Source organism: Apteryx mantelli, chromosome 25, assembly GCF_036417845.1.
Source record: "Apteryx mantelli isolate bAptMan1 chromosome 25, bAptMan1.hap1, whole genome shotgun sequence".
Classification (NCBI taxonomy): Eukaryota; Metazoa; Chordata; class Aves; order Apterygiformes; family Apterygidae; genus Apteryx; species Apteryx mantelli.
Window position 1 is genome coordinate 8,714,912 of NC_090002.1, and position 20,321 is coordinate 8,735,232.

At 41.3% G+C, this 20,321-nt stretch overlaps 2 protein-coding genes across 5 annotated transcripts in view; both read right to left on the reverse strand.

The window, feature by feature from the left end:
* Positions 1-1,505: 1,505 nt before the first annotated feature.
* RBBP5 (RB binding protein 5, histone lysine methyltransferase complex subunit) lies at positions 1,506-13,240 on the reverse strand. Of its 4 annotated transcripts, none has more exons than XM_067310700.1 (14): positions 13,182-13,240; positions 12,915-12,940; positions 12,614-12,786; positions 11,997-12,137; positions 11,203-11,365; positions 10,517-10,626; positions 10,221-10,340; positions 9,776-9,929; positions 9,593-9,664; positions 8,875-8,992; positions 8,341-8,410; positions 7,437-7,666; positions 6,459-6,536; positions 1,506-3,467 (listed from the first exon to the last, which is right to left on the reverse strand). In XM_067310700.1, exons 1-14 carry the CDS (start codon positions 13,198-13,200, stop codon positions 3,439-3,441), a joined length of 1,503 nt encoding a protein of 500 aa, XP_067166801.1. In that variant the 5' UTR covers positions 13,201-13,240; the 3' UTR covers positions 1,506-3,438. The 4 variants fall into 4 exon arrangements, 3 of the variants coding, with proteins under 3 accessions (XP_067166801.1, XP_067166800.1, XP_067166799.1); XM_067310699.1 differs by having other exon boundaries at positions 1,506-3,464; positions 6,342-6,536; XM_067310698.1 differs by having other exon boundaries at positions 6,342-6,536.
* Positions 13,241-13,753: 513 nt separating this feature from the next.
* DSTYK (dual serine/threonine and tyrosine protein kinase) overlaps positions 13,754-20,321 on the reverse strand; it is a 29,699-nt gene continuing 23,131 nt past the window's right edge. Inside the window, exons 11-13 of the mRNA XM_067310542.1 lie at positions 19,928-20,042; positions 18,771-18,905; positions 13,754-17,696 (exon numbers count right to left, since the gene is read on the reverse strand). Of these exons, the coding sequence (XP_067166643.1) occupies positions 17,509-17,696; positions 18,771-18,905; positions 19,928-20,042 (438 nt within the window). The 3' untranslated portion in view covers positions 13,754-17,508. The remainder of the gene's footprint in view (positions 17,697-18,770; positions 18,906-19,927; positions 20,043-20,321) is intronic.

Sequence of the window (20,321 nt, forward strand, 5' to 3'; positions counted from 1 at the left end):
GAACACTGCTAAAGAAAATGCAACATATTACTATGTCAGTCAGCATGTAAACCATGAATTCCAGTTCCTATAGTAGGGTAACAGCATGTTTTAATCCATTATATTCCAGCAATTGAGATCTATCTATTTGGCAATTTAAAAAAAGATAAAGTCCTCCCTTCTTCTCTATAAGATTTCACATATTATTTTAGAAGATTTCCTGCTGTAAAGAAGTAATGTTCCAGTTTAATTTTCCCACCAAACTAAAAATGAGATGAGTAACCATTACTGGAACCTTTAATATAACACTGTCAACAAGGAAATCATAACTACTTACACAGTACCTGTACAGCTCTGTCCTATGTACGCATATCCCCAAATCAAAAGTACTCCCCAAATTACCAAGATCACAAAAACAAGATTTTGACTTCAGCGCCATCAGACTGTCTAAAGATCAAAGGCAAACTGAAGAATATGTTATCACTGACGATTTCCATATCTACGCAGGGCTCAGGGAAGTCCCTCGCGTCTCCGTGAGCCCGCGTTCCCCAGGGACGCGGCGCTGATGTCACAGACCAGAACGCGGCCACAAAACCTTCTTATGTGACCGTTGGAGAAAAAAAGAACACCCAAAACTCCCCAAACTAGGTCCTCTGAGATGAGGATATCAGCGTAAAGGCGCGTTATTAGGCTCCTCACACCCACAGTCAGACTTTCTGCCGCAGAAGGGATTCAACGGCGCAGACCTCGCAACGTCACGTACAGGGGCCGCGAGCTTCAGCCCTGTGCTCTGCACCAAGCACGGCGACTGACTCCGCAGAGCCATCCTCAGAGCCGCAAGCTTTAGGTTCCCGTTGATGTATTTGTAAAACAGTATGTATGCTTGTATGCTGCCATTGCTGTAGAATGAACGAGGAGGAAATTTCCTAATATAATTTACTAATACTCAAGTGTCCCAAAAGAATAGTGCACTACTAAAAGTTCTTTATAAAAAAAAGGAAAAAAAAAAAGACTTGTTTTTGATGGAGTAATTGAACTATGGTCAGAACGGTTCAATAATCGCAGCGTCTCCTTACCAGCAACTGAATTACAGACAGTGCAAAGGATTGCCATTTTCTTCAAAAGTACTGTTAATAAATATCTACACTTCTCTTCCTAACACTCCCTAAGTTATTAAAATGAGGACTTCTGAAGATCTAGCATATTTATTTTCCACATTCAATCTCCACAGTCAACAGTAATGCACACTACACCCAGCATACTTTGTGTTCAGCTTCCCTTTCAGCATGTCTTGTCTCAGAGTTTCTGGGTTGCACTCAGGTATACAGGACTCTTATTAGACTAGAGATTTACTCCTGTCTATCGAAGAATGTCATCAAGCAAATGCCGCGCTATAAAAAACACCCCAGCTGTAGTGAAAGCACACTGCCTTTGCGTTTGCACTGCGGCTGTACCGTAGGATTCCTAGGCATTGTCACAATATAAACAATCACTGAGTATGGAAAAGCCAAGACTTACCCACCAACTTAGGAAATAAAACATACCTCTTTATTTACAAACACAAAAACTAACATCACTGCTATATGCTACCAACAAGCCAGCATCTGACAAATATTGTACAAAACTACAGATATCAAAAAATAAAATAAAAGATGAAAGGAAATAAACCAAGGACATATACACTGTACAGAGAAGTTTTAACAGATGTGAAAGCTGGAGCCTGTGGCAAATTGTACACTGTAAAAGAATCTCGAGAACCATTGCCTGTGCATCTTTAAAGCTTGAATTGGGCTCAGACACACCACAAATGGATGGATTTAACGTAACAGTGTTCCATAAAGATGTGAGTTGTCCTAGAAGCAAAAAGAACAAGGAAGACTAATACTGTACATCATAGGAATTAATTTCATCAAATGAAGCAGGCCACTGTACCAAAGCCATAAATGAAAATACCTTTTTAAAAAAAAAAAAGTTCTGATTAAAATGTCTCCCCTTTTTCCATGTTTAAATCTCATGCAACTACTGCATATGTACAACTGCAAATTAATAAATATCTTTATGACTCTTCTTCTTGGCTTTTAATATCTGCTGCAGGATATTTTGAAAAATTAAATACATAGTGATAATCTATATAATTATGTCTGGGGAAAAATTGAAGGTAATTGCATAGGAACTACAAAAACCTCTACAAATCAAGGGGCATTAAGAATAGAAACCTTCTTTTAATAGGCTGTTGGTCTAGTACAGAAGTGTGTGTCTGTAGGTACGGGATGGAGAAATTGTCTCTTTCCATTTCCAGAAGGAAAACATTACACAGATCATTGAGGAACAAAAGATCAAAGCATCGTCGGGAATAAGCTGTTAGCGGTCATCTTTCTTCTATTCTTGATCCACAAGTGTAAAAAAAAAAAAAAAAAAAAAAAAAAAAAAACGCATTTTAAAAACTCAAGATCTGTATGTTGTTTTACACTCAGGTTGTTATTCTCGTCATCTTTTTTAAGTCTTGGACAGGAAACTGGAAAACTACTGTTTGAACTAGGAGAAATATTGGCTCTGTTTCTTCTCTAACCGCCAGCATACATCAGCTGAGGAGGAAACCAGTTCTTTCTAGTAGGGCACATAACAGGAAAGAGACAGAATAAAAACACCTGCAAGGACAGAAAGAAAGTGCCAGCACAGCCTTTCTTATTACTGTCTAGAAGACAGTCTATATAAACTTTGAGTCTTTTATCTAGAACTACTTTCTCTTGTTCATTTTCCCACAAGCAGAGTCATCCTTCATGTCTAAAATATTCACAATATGAAGATTCATTCTTTGCAGACTTCAGAGGGTGTCCTGATTCTTCACATTAGATCTCTATCCACTTGAGATGAAATCAAACCCGGCACATAATCAGCAGCAGCATTTCACTAGGCATGTCAGCACAGAAGACACCACACTGAGCCAACAGAAAGGCTGATAAGGTAACGCAGCTGCTACAGAAGGAGCAGAATTACAACTCACTGAAATGAAAATTAACAGCAAAGAAAGGGAAGTTTGGAGGATACACAATCGTACAGCATCAGGAATAAAAACACACGCTTTGGGTATTCTTCCATCCAGGAACAAAAAATACTTAAAAGACAATGGTTGAGAAGCTCTGGAGTGGCAGAGCGTTGGGTACCAGCTCACTTAAAAAGAGTTATACTTGTCAACATGAAGGCAGTCCAATTAGTCTCTTTGCAAATCGCATGACCTGAGAAGTCAGCATCTTACACTGTTCGATGAAGAGGCAGTTAAGAAGAAATGAAGGCCGTTTCCTCTTCTATAATTCATTTCTTATAAAAGTCACTCCCTGAATCCATGAACAATCAGGCTGCTGTATTAAAATCAGTCCATTCTGACTGAGCACTTCCATCTATTTTCCACATTATGGTGCCAATATAGGAAAGAATACAGGAAGATAAAGAAGAGTGTCTTCATAACAATTCTGAGATTGCACCACCTGCTAAAGAGATCAAAGACAGGTGAAAAAATAAATCAAACTCATAAACAGATGTCACCAGAAACCAGAGACTACCAAATGTGGTAGCACTTCCAGAAAAAAATGAAAGAGAATGAGATTTTCCAGATAAAGCCATTCTTTTCAGACCAAGACATAATCAACAAGATACTATCTAAGACAAATTTAGATCTCTAGTATATCTGCATTTGTATTTGAGGGCACAGGCACAGACAAGGTAGCTGAGGAACTCTGAGCTATTAGGACTCATTAGGTCCTCTGAAGTCAACAGTACTGTAGAAAGGAGCACACTAATGGATCCTACTGAGAGACAGAAGTGCAGCATAACAATATTGATTATCTGTCTATAGCTCAATCAAGCTACAGAACACTGTTATGGAAAAATACCCTTAAGTGGTTACAGGCAAAGATTTAAAAAAAAAAAAAAAAAAAAAGAGAGAGAGAGAGAGCGAGCTCTGCCCTCTCCAATAGATAGGTAAAGTAAACCGGAAACTTGGGTTTAAACCCAAACCATTTGTTCACACACAAAAAAAACGAATTTCCATTTTACACTGTCCAAAAAATGAAACCAATTCCACTGGCACAGATATGCACATCCCAAGCTCAGCAGCAGTTAACAAGTGAAATTCCATAGTCGTCAAATTCCATAGTCCAACAGCAAGTTGGACTACATCACTATAAATGCATGGGATCATTACAAACAAAAACACACACAAAAACCTCCCAAATATCACTTTACAAGGATGTGCAAAAAAACCAAGAAAAGAGTCTGTCTTGAATACTGCTTCATTTGAAGTATGCCAGAGGAAATGAGATTAATATTCTTCCCACAGCTCTATAGAAGAGACTGATACAATAGTGATTACAAGCTTCAAGAAGAAATTACAGAGATCTATCTATAAAGAAAGATCAAGCAAATTAGTGAAACAAGTTGATAATAAAATTACACATAGTGAAAAAAAACGAACAAAAATACTTGCTATTAAAAACACTGATGTGAAAACAGACTGCTTACACTGCTGCCTAAACACAAAAGTTGAAAAGTGCAGTTTTTCTTAAAAGCAAATAATCACCGAAATTTCTTTTTGGAAGCCACACTGTAAGTGATAAAAGAAAGCAATTAACAGGCCTGCTGACGAAACTAACAGTTATGTTCATGTGGTCTTCAAACCAGTCCTGTTCATCCAACATGACACAACAGGGCAGTCAGGATGCATAACAGAAGCCAGCAAAAACATCTGAGCATCTTTAGGATCCAGACATTTGTTACTACTATACTGTTACTTTAAAACATACTGGATGGTCCATAATTATTTGAGAAATCAAAAGAGAATTACCCTGTCTGGCATATCTGACACTAGAAGTAATCAACACCTCCTGGGCTTGGAACAAGGTTTGAAGATGTTTTTGGCTAGTATCTGTTTAATTTCTGGATTCTGCAAGGTGCAATATGTCAAAGGATTAAATGGAAGCCCAGAAAACAACAACCACATTTTGTCCTGTATAGACAGGTTTCTTTTATCACATCCCCTTCTTATGCAAATTATCAATACAAGTACAAGCAACATAACAGGAGCAGAGCAGGAAGGACAAGGAGCAAGGTGGGTAATATAGGACCAGCAGCAAGGGAAGGAAGAGGGGGAGGGCGGGGAAATCAATTCTGTACAGCCTAAAATCCACAGCAGCAGCTGCTGAGTTCAAGGAAATGCAAAATTTGATAAATTAATTACATCATGCCTTTGAAACTGTTTATATATTAATCCTGAGTTCTTTTCTACAACCTAAAAAAAATGGAGTCCACATTGTTTTATCCAAACGTATTTCCTTTACCACACTTGAATGAACTTTTTTCCAAATAACAAGCTCAGTAGCAAATGAGAGACATGGGAAACACTTGTTGTCAGCTGACAGCCAATCTTCCTTTGAAATTTTAATTTGGGATCCCAACAGAGGTGACTTAAATAGTCTTGAAATAGTACGACCAACAAAACACGACCAGAAAAATGTAGAAAGAACCACCAAAACCTAACCTCATTTACAGGGCTGCACTCTCTAGAGTTTAACTGACACTGCTGCATAGCTAGAAAAGAAAATTCAGATCCTGAATTTTATCTCTGGATCCATTTAAACAAACGGACCATTAGAGGCGTTCAATATTCTTCACAGTCCTTTAAAAGACACTAGGCTTTGCCTAGTGGAAAGTTGCAGGTATGTACTTTGGCAGGAACCCTTTAAAACAGACAATACTCCAATTCATTGAGGGAAAGAGAGAACCTTGATTAGCTCATTCAAAAGAGACCCAGAGAACAGGAAAAATAAAAGCTCCAAGTCAATGGGCAGTATTTCTACTCCCCAAAATCACAAAGGCCTCCTCCATTTCCTAGTTCTGCTTATAGAACTTTTCTGCTCTTTATCATACTACCTAGTATTAATGATGGCATCAAATGTCATTTTTAGCTTCAGAATCCTTCATTATTTTCATTTTTCTTGTCAAACTCCACCCAGAAAAACTGTACACTATTAAGAACTTGAGTTGACAGAAATTATCAAAAAGATTAAAATCATCAAAAAATTTTTTGCTTTTGAAGTAATGCTCAATCTCTATTAAAAACCCTACTTGTACATGAACCCTACATGCAACAACACATGCATGAATATCACTTTTATGAAAAATATTAAAAGCACTTCCACTTAAAAAGAAAAAAAAAAAAAGTAAAATTTTGCCTATCCTTGACAGCAGCTAAACATTTAGTGAGCAAGTGCCATTTGGGAAGATAAAATGCTATGACTATATTAAGTCAGGGTCTGTACAAAGCAAGGCCACCAAGCAAGCCAACGACGCTCACACTGGGTCCTTACCTGCCAAAGGCTGTCCCAGCTCCGCCTGCACTTTACCCTTCGCTGCTCCTTCCAGAGGTAAAGCACCTCTGTCCCCTTTGTAGAGTTTCGGTTTAAATGGAGAATCTTTGTCTTTACCTTTTGATCCTTTAGGCCTGCCTGCTTGCTTCTTCTTGGATTTACCATCTCCCTTCACACCCAGCAGCGGATGGACTTCTGTGGAGAGACAATGTTACCAAAGTGAGCTATCCCTTAGGATACTTATACCGGCAGTTACGGTCCTTGAAACATCCAACAGAATGGCTATTTTTAATTTAGTTATCATCCCACTTTTATACTTAAATCATTTCAAGTCACAGGATGGTATTTGTAAAAACAAACACCATTGCACAGAAGCTGCCGGTTTGGTTTCTAGAAATTAGACAAAAATTCCCCAATCATTTGTCCGGCACCAAGTCCATGACATGGGAACAAGACAGAAGAGGCTACGTCAGAGATGGCCCAGCCAACCCCGGAGTAAACATCCAAATCCCCAAAAGACAAAAATTAATGCAGACTGCAGAAAGGGCTTCTTACATGAGAGACATCAGATTTTGTTGTCTTCACCAACTTCCAGACAAAACCCAGTGGCACAGATCAGAAGGGATTTCTTTTGCTACATTTACTTATATTTGTGAAACTCTAATAGAACTGGTCTTAAACTGCTAATAATGTATACAATACATTAGAATCTATTCTACAATTCTACAGTTGTATCAGTGGAAACAGTATTATTTTCATATTCCAGGGACAGCAGAAGTGATGTATTGAACAAGTTTTTTCTATTTAAATTTAAAAAAAAAAAAGGCTGCCAAATTAAAGACAAACAACACTACAAATTACAGTTTCAGGATGCCTTTATTCATTCCTAGCTTGCAAAGTGTAAAAAACAAAACAAAACAAACAAACAAAACCTGCAAAGAGCTGGAGACCACTGGTAACTACTGTAAGAAATACCCTCATAGGAAGAAGAAAATTAAGGAGTGATCTTCTGAACTCCTGGCCTTCAGACTAGGCAAAGCTAAAAATCATCCCAGGAGCAGAACAGGCATTAACACAATGGCAGCTTCTACTCACCATCATTAGGTACTCCTTGTAGTTCAATGTTGGTGGTTTTGGGCTTCTTCTTTGGTGCCTGAGGTCCATCAGAGGAGGACTGCCTTTTCTTCTCAGAACCCATTCCCTCATCAGTTAAAGAACTCTGAACAGCATCAGGTGGAGGACCATAGGGGTTTTCTTCTGGATCTTCCACTTCAGGAGCAATGGGCAAGTAAAGCAAAGCCTTTGAGTCCTCCAGTTCTTCATCACTACAGAGAAAAAAAAAATGCTTTCATTTAAACTAGGGCCTTTAGTATTTTCTTTTTTCATATCTATAAACCAAGACCTGTCTCTGCAGGCCACTGTCACACCCATGCTACATAACCAACCAGAGCATTCTGCAGCCTGAGAACCCTGTATAAATATTGACCCTATAACCAAAGGGACTAAGAAGGAAAGTAAAAATGCTGTGAAGATAAGAATTTGTAACGCGTAGAGGTACAACATGCCAGATGTCACAGGAGTGTCATGGTCAGACTGCCAAATGTTATCCTGTGCAAGACTGATGGTGACTAACAGGGGACTCTGGGACAGAGAGAGAAAATGAAAGCACTGCTGGAAGTTTCTCAGAGATACACAGAGAATAAGAAAGGAAGAACAAAGGGGCGGGTCTGTTATTGTAGGCTCTTCTCTTATCCTCTTCCCCCAGACTAAAAACTGAAACATACACCTCGTTTATGCAGCAGCTAAGGCAGTGAAACATAGTGATCTTTGGACACAGAGATACACTTTAGCCTCCACAAATGACTTTTTATACAAGTAATTCCTTCACTTCACTACCTGAAGAACATACATTGTAACAACCTTGTACTTGGATTTTGTATTAGTAACAGAATCTTGATACATTTCATATTCCTTTCTTAAACAAAACACATTCTTTCACCTGCTACAGAAGGCAGCAATGGGATCCACACTAGTTACATCCACTTCTTCATCTTCTGCAGCATCAGCACCTGAGAACCAGGGAAACAGAGAATTAAAGACAGTAGGGAAAAGAGAGAGTGGTCTATGGTATGCTGGAAACAATCCTTCTTTCTTTGGTTTAGCTATAGCCTTTCACAGTGCATAATTTTTTGGCACCACCAAGCGGCCAAGATGTGCTGCTACTGATTCAAATTCAGCATTATTTCCCTTGAGAGCAAGCCCACTCAGCAACATTATGTCTGTTTACTAAATGTATATTAGAAAGGGGAGTCATTTTTAAACAATTGTTGGATGTCAATTGGTAAAAATCATATTAATTTCAGTATTTCCTATATCTTCATTTATCCACTGCTGGTTTGCAATTTACCAACCTTATATATTACCCCAACCATTAGTTTTAATTTTTAGTATAGCCACGTATTTGGACTATAATTACTTGATAAAAGCAGAATTTCTAGTTAGCCACACCTTTGTGACACAGTTTATGCTTTACCTGTCTGTTCTGGTTCACTCTTATCTTCATCTTCAATGTCAAACTCTGATTCCCTCTCTTCATACTCTACATTTTCATCCAGCTCTTTGAAGTCAGGTGCAAAGGCACTCCAGTTTTCCTAAACCACAAATTCAAGAGTAATTTTACCTTATGCAAAGGAACAGCAGCCACAGTGAGGACCCCATGTAATCACAATCTCATTCTGTATCTAAAACTTTCAAGCCACATGCAAGCTCACAAAAAATCAAGCCCCTTTCAGGTCCAGAGTCACGTAGCAAATTAGGGAGTGCACAAGTTAGTTCCTAATGCAAATATGACATTGTAATACTCCTTAAATACTACAGTGTATGTTCTCATTATCCCTAAAATCAAAGCTCTATGTTAATCTTTAACCACTTGATCTTTGTCTCATTCACTCCGATTTCCTGTATTTAAACGGCACATTCAGAAGGACACCATTCACACACAAAATATTCCTATGATGATATTAAAAGCTTTCTGCAAAGCTTGACTAGGTTCAGCAACTGAGGTCCGAGTACCCTCCACACATTCAACAGGATGACAAACATATTTCAAAGTCAGGCAGGTGAACCTAAAGAACTTGAGGAATTGGTATTTAATAAGAATAATCCTAAAGGATTTCAATATGCCATAATTCAGTCTACTTGGATGGAGACCACTGGGTAAGCCTCTTAAGGAAGAGATCTAAAACACTTACCACTTGATTCTGAGCCCATATAGACACAACACCACTGGAAATAGATGCTATGATCGGTCGGACAGGATGCCACTAGGTTTATTTGAAAGAGAAAAAGGGGAGGAGCTTAATTTGTAAATGGAATTAGGAAAACTTAGCTTTTAAAATAACAAGAAACACAATAATAGTGGTCAATGTTCTTACTGCTACATCCAAAAGCAGCTCTCCTCTGGTCCCATGGAGGATTTTCACTAGGTTTCCAATACTTTTTTCCCAAATGTACAGGGCATGCTGTCGTGCTGAACCTGCCACTATGTATTCACCATCCCCAGAGAAACAGCACTTCTTCCACGGTGTTCTGTATGCAAAGAAATTCATAGTTCAAAGCAACTAGTTAAATAACTTCACTACACAGAGAATGGAGGATTGCAGAGCAGAATTGTTCCTCAGACTGATATTTTATAGACTCCATCCCCAAGTAGTATTTGAACTTTAAATTAAATTGTGACACAGGTTTCAAATGAAAACATTCTTCCACTACGCTGAAGGAGATACTGAACCGGTCTTCATCCAAAAACTCCCAATAGGGCAGAGCGCACAAATCTGACCTTTTCAAGGCAGACTGACCAATCATTTTGCCACCTCTTACCTATTAACTAAATCCTGTAGCTTCTGCATTGGTTCAGGCTCCCCATCCCGTCCACAGGTTAGAATTTCACGCCCATCATACACTCTGATTATCCGGTCAGCTGTGTTTATTAAAAAGCAGCTGTAGAAGGAAGGGCACAGAACATTCATTGCATTAAAAGTCTACGAAATTAATAAAAATCAGAATATGTTCTGTTAAAGAATTGAGAGGGTTTTTTAAGCTTTCTATACTTTATCAATCCAGTCTATAGCTTTCAATTTGTCTTTAGACACCACTTGACAGATGAGGTAACTCACCTTCCTTTCCGAGCAAATTCAATTGATTTAATAGCTGTGGTGTTGCTGGTTCCAGTTGTCACTCTGAAGGAAGCAACAAGATCCTGAGTATCTGTTTTTAAGACCAAGATCTGCAGATAAAGGAAAGAGAAGGCAATCAGTATCTTCATTATGGTTCATTCCCCTTTTGGTACCTTTCACATCAGCTACTAACTGTGCCAACAGCAGCCTGAGCAACCTAAAGCAGAATAGTTGGGATTCTGCAACTGTAGTTTCTGCTTCTAGAAACTCGTACAAGCAGTTTTGCCATCTTACGACTGCCAGTGAAATATGTAGGACCACTTTTTGACAGATCATGGCTTAAATTAGCAGATACATATTGTTCTGAATCCCTGACAAAACTGTCCTTTCAAAGTACTTTACCGCATGTATGCTTATGTACACTGTACAACAAGTACGATCAAACATAGCAGCAACAGAAAGACCTAACTCACACAGACAATTATAAGCTACAGTTCTTGAAAGATAAAACAAGATGCTTTATTCAGAAAGATCCTACCTACACAATATCATTTATTCAGGAAGTCTTACTTGTACATTAAAACAAAGAATGTAACCCAAAAATGTCAATCATCTTAAAAAAAAAAAAAAAAAAGTAGTAATCTAAACTATTCCATCTAGTGTCACCTGCTCAGTGTAAGTCTCACCTTCCCCTTGGCATTGCCTGTATAAATATATTCCCCTCGTCTGTCAAAGGAGGCCACAACGTTGAGATCAGAATCATCATCCACAGGCAGAACAACATGTTTGGAGTCAGACAGTGTTAGCATCACTGGTGCAGACTTCATGGGACAAACCAAAACCCTGTTTCTGTAAAGTGGGAGGGGAAAAGAGTTACTAGTTTCTTCTGAGGAATTTTTTGTTTCACATTTAGAAGTAGAAAAATGCTGAAAAAACTAGGAATTACGATGCTAAGGACTTCTGAAAACTGAGCTTTACACAAGCTTTATTTGCTGCCTTATGATTTTGATCTACTGAAATTTTATTTAGGCAGGTAGTATTGTAGCTGAACAAGATTCCAACAGTTTCTTTTTCTTTCTCTTATACTCTTGAGAAATATAGAATATCCTTGTATTTTTTTTTTTACGTTCTCAGCTCTTCCATACTTTTACTACAAAATGGCATTAAGCTGGTGTCTACTTTCATTTTCTTTCTTTTTCTGAAAGCTTTTCCATGTTTATACAATAACTCAACAAAACATTTATATACACATTTTTAAGACTCATCCTTTTGTTTACTCTCATCCCTTCCTGCTACTTTCATAATAAAAAAGAGTCACAACAAAACCAGTTAGCATTCTAATCACAAAAAGTTGGTAAATTGAAAGTATCAATTGCATTTAAAAAAAAAAATCACTTTGCAAATACTACAGTAAAAATATTGTATAGATCTTAATTATACCAAAAAGAAAGCACTTGACTGTTTTTTTCACAGTACTTACTGGTCTCGAGGGTGGTACTGAACTTTCAAGATAGGCGAAGGAAATCGAAATCTCTGGTCACAGTCTCCAGAGAGAACATCCCACTGCGATACAATGTTATCAGTTGAAGCACTCACCAATTTGTGACCATCTCGACTCCAGCTACAGAGACAAGAGGCAACTCAAGTAAAAATTTTTTTCTTAAATGCCAAACATATACAATCAATAGGGAGTTTAAGCAAACTATCAGACCGAATCATCAGGTTCAACTAAAAACCTGTCAGCCTGAAAAGCCACTCCTTTAAGCTCCAATCTCCCAAAACTTATTAGGCATACCATTTTTCCAAACTCTCTTAAAAGAGACCTAAAACATAACTGAGCAATAATGTGATCCTAAAATACAGCTGAGCACCCCTTTGCTTGCTTGTATTTCAGCAGTTAGCTTGAACGGATGTTGAGAGCTGTCAGATATCACAACATCTGACCCCCAGCACACACACACACGGGCAGCTTCTAACCAAAACCAGAGTCAGTCTTTCACACCGAGTATGTATGCTATGAGCTGAATTATGATTATAACCTTGAGCTAAGTTGTTTTGTGGGGAAAAAAAAAAAAAAGAAAGAAAGTCACTCCTCACCATAAAGAGCAGACAGGGTGAATATGCGCGCTGATGATTTTGGCTATACCCCGAGTCAAGAAGTCCCAGATGACGATGCGCCCATCGTTGCAGCCCACGGCGAGCAGGGTGCCCCAGCGGTTGAAGGTGCACGTCAGGGCCATGCTGATGCAGTCCAAGGTGCCATCGGCCTCCTGCGGGGACGGGAGCAGAGGGGGCCGTCAGGGGACACCACCTCCTCCCCTCCCCTCCCCTCCCTCCCGGCCGCCCTCCCGCCCAGCCGGCGGGGCCGGGCAGCCCCCGCGGCAGCCGGGACATTTACCTCGGGGTAGTTCTGGCCGAAGGACTCTGCAACGAAAGGCAAAGACAGCGCTTGAGCCAGGCGCGCTCCGCTCCGCACCGCCCCGCCCCGGCCCGCCGCCCTCAGCCGGCTCCGGGCGCCCCCCGAGCGGCTCGGCGCCCGCTCCCGGCCCGCCCCCTGCCGCCCGAGCCCCTTCCCCGCCCCGGAGCTGCGGGCCCCAGCCGCCGCCGGGCCCCAGCCGCGCTCCCCCGGCCCGAAGCGGCGCGGCCGCCGCCGGCCGCGACCCACCGAGCAGCTCCAGGTTCATCGCGGCCGCCGTCCCGCTCCCTGCGTCCCCGTCGCCTAAGGACCCCGCCGGGGGCCTCCGCCCCCCCGCGCCGCGCCGCGCCGCCCCGGCGTTTGCCTGACGAGCCTCCCGTCACCCCTCCGCCAGCCCCGCGGCCCGGCGGCGCCCGGCGCGGCCCGACTTGGCGCCGCTACTCCCGCAGCGCGGCGGGGGGGGGGGGGGGGGGCGGGCGGGCGGCGAGCGGCGGCCGCGGCGGCGCGGAGCAGGCAGCGCGGCGGGCAGCCCGCGCGCGTGCGCGGCGGGGAGGGCGCCGGGCGGAAGCCGCGGCGGCGCGAGCGACGTTCCGGGCAGCGCGCGGCCCCGCGCCGTTGCCTGGAGACGGGCGGAGCGGGACCAGACCGGACCGGAGCGGGCGGCGCCGCCCACCCGCCGTTAACGGCCGCGTTACTGCGCAGCGCGGCGCGGCGGGCCGCGGCCGGCGGAAACGGCTCCGCATGGAGCCTTAACTCGCAGGCGCGTCTCTTAAAAGCACACGTTACACGGGACACCGGCGGGAAGTGAGCGCTACCACTCGTGGACATATAAAATCGGTTTATTCGGTCATTCTGGTTATTGCACTTTTTTTGTTCCTTCCTATGCACTTGGTAAGTTTGTTACATTTTCCTATAACACCGTAAGTACACATCAGTCCTTTAAAATAACACACAACGAAGCGATACAAAAACCTCAAGGCGTTACAGTGGCGCTGTACAGGTCCTACGTCTCACTTGCCCCTCTTCACCCAAAATACGAGAGTTTTCATCAGTTCAGTCACTGCCCAAGAGGGCACCCATACAAAAAGCACACAAAGCTAAACATTAGTGCTACTTTAAGCCCCTTTGGGGGGGGGGGGAGAGGGTTTAACACACAGAGACTTCTGTTCTCCCCCAAAAAGGGGCAGCAATACCTATGAAAAGTTACTTTGTGCAACTTTTAAGCTAAAATTAGCAGGACCAAAGAACGCAGTTGGTGCTGGAGTGGCTGCTCGCCCAGGCCTGGCACTGCACCAGCGCAAGGGTCTTCCCCAGCTCCTGGGGTGATAGAGGGGAAGAGCCAGCCCCCCTCCAGCCCCCCTTACAGGTAACCTTGATGCCTGCTTTCCAGGCAGAAGATGAGCAAGCCCTTTAGTGTAATTAATAAAGTCCTCTGAATTAAGGTAAGTATTTGGTCCTCCAACCCACCCCTTAAAAGTGTCCTGCAGGTCCAGATGCACTTCTCATTTGGCAGCAAGATGCAGTGAGCAACAACAGTACAGCACAGTCTGGAGAGCTTTGGCATCCTAACAATTTATCATCGCTGAATTTAGAGAGCATTTTCTCCCAGCTCGTCTCACTAAGTGTAGTGTTTGCAAGGAAAGGGTGTAGCAGGAGTCGCTGGCTTAAAGTCTTAACTGCACAGTAACTTACTAGCACCTTTCAAGTCTATAATTTAACCTTGCAGCTGTATCTTCTGCTTCCTATGCATCATCTAGAGACTCTTCTATCCAAGCACCAGCTACAGCCACTTGAGCAGTGGCAGCATGTAAACCTCACAGTAACCTTTGTAAACAAAGCTCTTTTCAAATCGTTGTAGGCCTGAACTCCACCCAGGCATCTCCAAAAGGGATGGGTCTACAGGAAGGGAGAGGGGAGAAGATTTATTCAGTGTTCACAGAAGTCAGCCTCAGCGTAAGTGATTTAGCTTGTGCTGTTTAAGTGATAATTAGCATGACACTACTGTAACAGCACTCACTGATGTGCGTCTATACACAACAGAAGCTAGTCCAGTACCTGATTACACCTGGTAAGCTGTATAATGCATAAGATATGGTACCTTTTTAAAAACCTAATATTAAAGTGTACTGTAACAAACATCTTCAGTAGATTTAGGCTACAAAGGTAGCCTCATTTCAACGAAGAATAGCTACTCAGTCCAACGGCACAAGGTTAACATATTTGAGTTACTGCTGTACAGTCTTGCCATATAACTCCATACAAATGTCTGTGATTACAGTTTGTGGAATCCTTTAATAAAGTTATAATTTATTCACCTTGTTTTCCTTGCTCTAATGAGGAAGAACCCCACTAGTTTTAAAGATAAACAGGGTGTGTGAAATCTCTCAAAACAAGTCTAGTCAGGAAGACTTTATACCTAATAGAAAAAAAAAAAATGCAAAGAAGTAGCTGTACTAAGCTGGGGAAGACCTGGAGGTCTACGATGCTGCACATGCAAAAAGACAAACCAAACAAGACATCAAGGTAGCTACACACAACATTAAAAAGGCACCAGATAAGTGTCTGGAAATAGCTACATAGGAAAAGCTATACAAGACATTTTTGGAATTGCATATACAGAGATTTAAATTTTATTCACACATGTATTATTTACACAAACTATTAATTGCAAGAGACTGACCTTGACTCTCCCAGTTTTAAATAAGGTTACTAGCCACCACACAGTAACCAGAGTTAATACTGTTAATGTCATTGGTGGCATGAGTGTACACACCAAGGCAGTGAAACGCCTAACGATTCTACTTTGGAAAAGTATTTGTTCTTCTGTGCATGTGGTTCGCAGTTGCTGCACTTTCAGCTGGAGTAGTTGGAGAGGCTACTATCTGTATAGAACTATACTGTTAATGCCATCACAGGCCAGAAAAATGCCCACAGGTGCAGGTTAGTAAAAAGGGGGTTTTGTTTTTTGTTTTTGTTTTTTTAAAAGCATTAATTCATTTTATTGAACAAAGAAAGGAAGATTTAAGCTAAACTAACACTGCAGAGTTATTTATCCCTTTCTTTGTTCAAGCTGTTCAACAGGCAGACTATTGGTTGTAATTTTGCTGTGTACCAACCAACAAATTCCAGCAACAAGGTGCAGTAATTCCACATGCCTGCACAATTTTGGACGCAGCATGCTAGCTTTCCTGCCCATCCCCCACAGCTGGGAGGAACAGCAAACCCAGGGAGAAACATGCCAACTCAGTATTTCCTCATGTATTAAACAAGGTGTATTTTCTATTTCAACCTCCACCCCATTCGTATGTTACATTAAGATCAACCTTGCCCCAGAAATGCAAGAGACAAGGGGCAAGGGTATTTTCAGAAGTAGCCCTCTTCATGCGGGCACCAGGACTGCCCCAACCTATGCCTTCCTTGCAAAGGATTTGCCTCCCTCCCACTCCCATTTTTATTCTTTTCAGTGCAGCCAACATAGAGATCCCAAAGTGAAGCAATCGGATGAACGGACACAGCCACAATACACAGCTACTGAAGAATGAATGACCTGTTTTCCCTGGAGTATGCTCGCACCAAGCATGTGACTTTAAAAAAAACTGAAGAAACCTTATTTTTAAAAATGTCTGTCAATAGTTAGCACAATTTAAAACTGTCATTGCCTTTACAACTAATTCAAAAACCAAATTTAATTAAAATGAATTGGCTTTTTCCTCATGAACAGTCATTAGTGGCAATGACTTTATGTTTCTGTATTACAATACGTAATCTCTGAGCAGTCTTACCATCTTACCAGAATACTGTAGTAAAGGTCAGGTTTGTTCAGACTTCTAGTAACTATTATGAAGCAGAATTACCAGAAAAGAGCTTGTTTACAGAAGTAAGAGATGAAGGGTACATAAGAGCTAAATAGCTTATAACTTGGGGTATTTTCACTGCAATGGAACAGTGGGTAATGCCCCCTTAGGTAAAACACGGAAGCTTTGCTCCTGTCAATGTAAACATTTTGAGTGTTGCAAGAAGCTAATACAAATAGACACTCCTATCCTCTAACCCCTTCTAGCCTAAGGCCTCTGCTTTCTCTTTCCTCTCCCACTGCACTGCAATTGGTGCCAATCTGTAAGTGACTGGGATAGCTGTGTGTAGACTGAAGGCCACCCAGGACCATCAGTTAATGGGAAGAGAGCTTTTGTTTCAGCCACTGAGTAAAGACCGTCAGGATCAACTCCTAGCAACTCAGATGCTACCTGAAACACAAGATGCTTCTCTTTGATTGTAGTTTATGTGGGATTGGCAAAAATCCCTTTCAGTCCAAGGGCATGGATTTTCTATCCTATTTGCTCAACTCTAATAAAAGCTGCAGCAGGGTAACTAGCATCAATGGGGTATACCGGGGGAGATTTCTCTGTCCACTATTCAAGAATGAACATCCCCGGGGTCTCACCTCTATGAGCAATCTTTGGGTTGCTATTACCTGTCCCACTCATGTTAGCCACAAAGAGCTACATCTGAAGAAGCCATCTGCAGAGTTAGGGGTTCAGAATTCTCTCACAATTAAAAATTCTTCTGTGCTTCCTTTTCAAGTAGAGTCATCCAACCCTTTATTTGGGTGCTCAGAGCTTGACTTGCAGAGCCTGTCCATGATTCCCTGCAGCATAGGTTGAACGATCCCCAAGAGAGGGCGCTGGGAGGAGTCTCCATCCCAGCAAGCTTCCATCAGCTGCCAGCATTCCTCGTCAAACACTGGAAGACGCTCTGGGCGAACTCCTGAAAAATGGAGAGGGACCTTGTTAACATCAACACACCTCAAATAGGACAGAAGTTTAGTCTTACGTTTGTTACTTGGTGCAGACTGAAATGACCAATGACAACTGTCTGGGGTCTCGTGCCATCAATAAAGGCTTATATTATGGCAACACTGCGAGCCATCTTTGAAAGCTATTAGAAATCTGCACTGCTGAAGTATATCAGGAGATCATGCAAACTGCCAGAGGACAGCTAATACACAGTTTCACGGGTGCTTCCTCTTTGCAACTACTTGGGACTAGAAAAGAGTACACCCTCCCCTGTTTAAAAGGGCAAAACAAATGCCCTGAAAACCCTATCCCCCTCCCACCCCACCGTCAAGGATGGTGCATTTGGGAGCCAGTTCAACATGAGAACAAGTAATGAGTGTAGGCCTTCCAACCAAATACAAGACTCACTCATCTGGGTTAATCTTTTTCACATGAGAAGGGGAGAGATTATATGGACAGGAATTTAGGACAAAGTAGTAAAGCATTCTGACACCATGATGCAGCATTAGGATTAAGATATCACAAAACACAGGACTGCACAAAACTACTTAGGCATAAAATAGCTTTATTTTTCAGAAAACAGGAAGTAACTATCACTCTTTTCCACTCAACATCCAGCCCAATGACAGCTTCCCCAGCATGCTGCATATTAAGCACTTGAACATAAAGATCCCTATGGCCTCCAAAAATTGCAAGGAATTAAGCATTCTTTAGAGGATCATGCCATAGCCAACTGGTTCTACAATGTGTTTTACATCATAAACCATCTGAAGTTATACAATGCTTAAGTGTTGCATTAGCACAGCTCCTACAACACTCCAGGAAGGAGGTGGTTAAGTGAAAGCTATTTTTCATCCCTGACAATTTTAGTTAGGTTTTCAGAGTATGTCCAAATTTAACTAGATCAACATTAATCTTCAGACAGTTAATTGAAAAATACAAAATACAATTTTTTTTTACCTTTCAATTAAAAAAAGGACAAAGATTTCCTTATCTGCTCTCAAATTTTACTCAAGCACATAGTATAACCCAGAGTTCAATGTACCTCTTCTAACATTGTTCCAAAGGTGATCTTTGCTTGCACATCTCTCAAACGCTTCTGGTAACTTCACATGTCCCGAACAAATGTACCAAAACAGAATACCAAATGCGTAAACATCCACTGAGTTATCATACTTTCCTGTGGCAAATAAACATATTTGATTAGCATGGCAAACATTTTCAGCATCACTAGAAACCGATCAGCCTGAAGACTAATTTCAGCATACTAAGTCCTCAAACTAAAACCTCAACTTCATTGCCAGAAGGTAAGATTTGTCTGGAGCCTAGCAACGCATCAGGAATTACTGCCAAAGGTAGAGGGATAAAATTAAGAACTTCAGTTCTCAGAGGATTTACACACTTTCACTTTGTATCAATGGTTCCCAAACTGAGATTCATGGACTGCTGCTGGTCCAGAAGGCTAGATACATTTCAAAGAAGTTTGGCAGTTACTGGTTTATAGCAAATTCTCCCATTGAATCCAAGAAATAAGCCCAGTAAGTGCATAAAGGTTAAGCCAATGCTTACGTCTTCGTAAGATCAAGGTCTACCCTGCTAGTCATGAGTATTTCCCTGTCAGTAGCGAGAATCACCTGCATAATATTTCCTACATTAAATACAAACAGGTTTGCTGCAACTTGACCACAACCTTGTCAAAGCAGGGACAGCATCTCAAACAGTCCTTCTGGACTATGTTAAATACTGTATGGACCTCTGAGTGCTACTGTAAGATGCTTGCATAGGAGAAATGTTTCGTGTTTAGAGAACCTGCCAGAAGCATTGAATACTGTCTACACATTAGTAACAGCTCCAGAATTCCTCACTTGGAATTGATATAAAAAACAGGGGATGCTTTCTGAAGTATTTGCCTATGAAGGCCCTGTACTTCCAGCTTCCTAATAACTAATAATTTAAACTTTCCAATTACTCAAGAATATTAATTATTTCAGCAAAGCTTATGAGTCCCACAGTTCACTCCTCTTACAAGTGAATAAAGATAGACTTAAAATACAGGAAAAACAATATAAATATGCACTATAATCAGGTAGTCTTCTGAATTTATTTTTCTCTTCATAAGTAAATTGAAATATTAGTTCAAAGTAATCGCCTTCCAAATTGAAGCCAGAGTGAGACAGTAAGGGATTCAATCAGCAAGCATACCTGTAAAGAGCTCAGGAGCCATGTGAATGGGTGTGCCCACGATACTGCCAGACATCATGGCTTCCGGTTTACAGAACCCCAAGTCAGTGATTTTGCCTCGATTCTTTTTGTCAAGCTGTAGAATCATTCATACACAGACAGTTGATATTCATACTTTTCAGTTTCATTATTGCTTTTTAATATTAAGGTTTAAAACATAATTCATGTTTGAAGGGCTCAGCACTTGTTCTTAAAAAAGCTTCTCTGATGACTTGGCTGCTACTTGGACACTTCACCAGTTAAGCTCAGTAACAAGACAGGTCTTCACTTGTCTTCTACATAAAGGGTGTGGTTTAGTTTAATAGGACTAGGAACTGGAAATCCTACTTGTAGCTCAAGCTACCTTCAAGAAAAG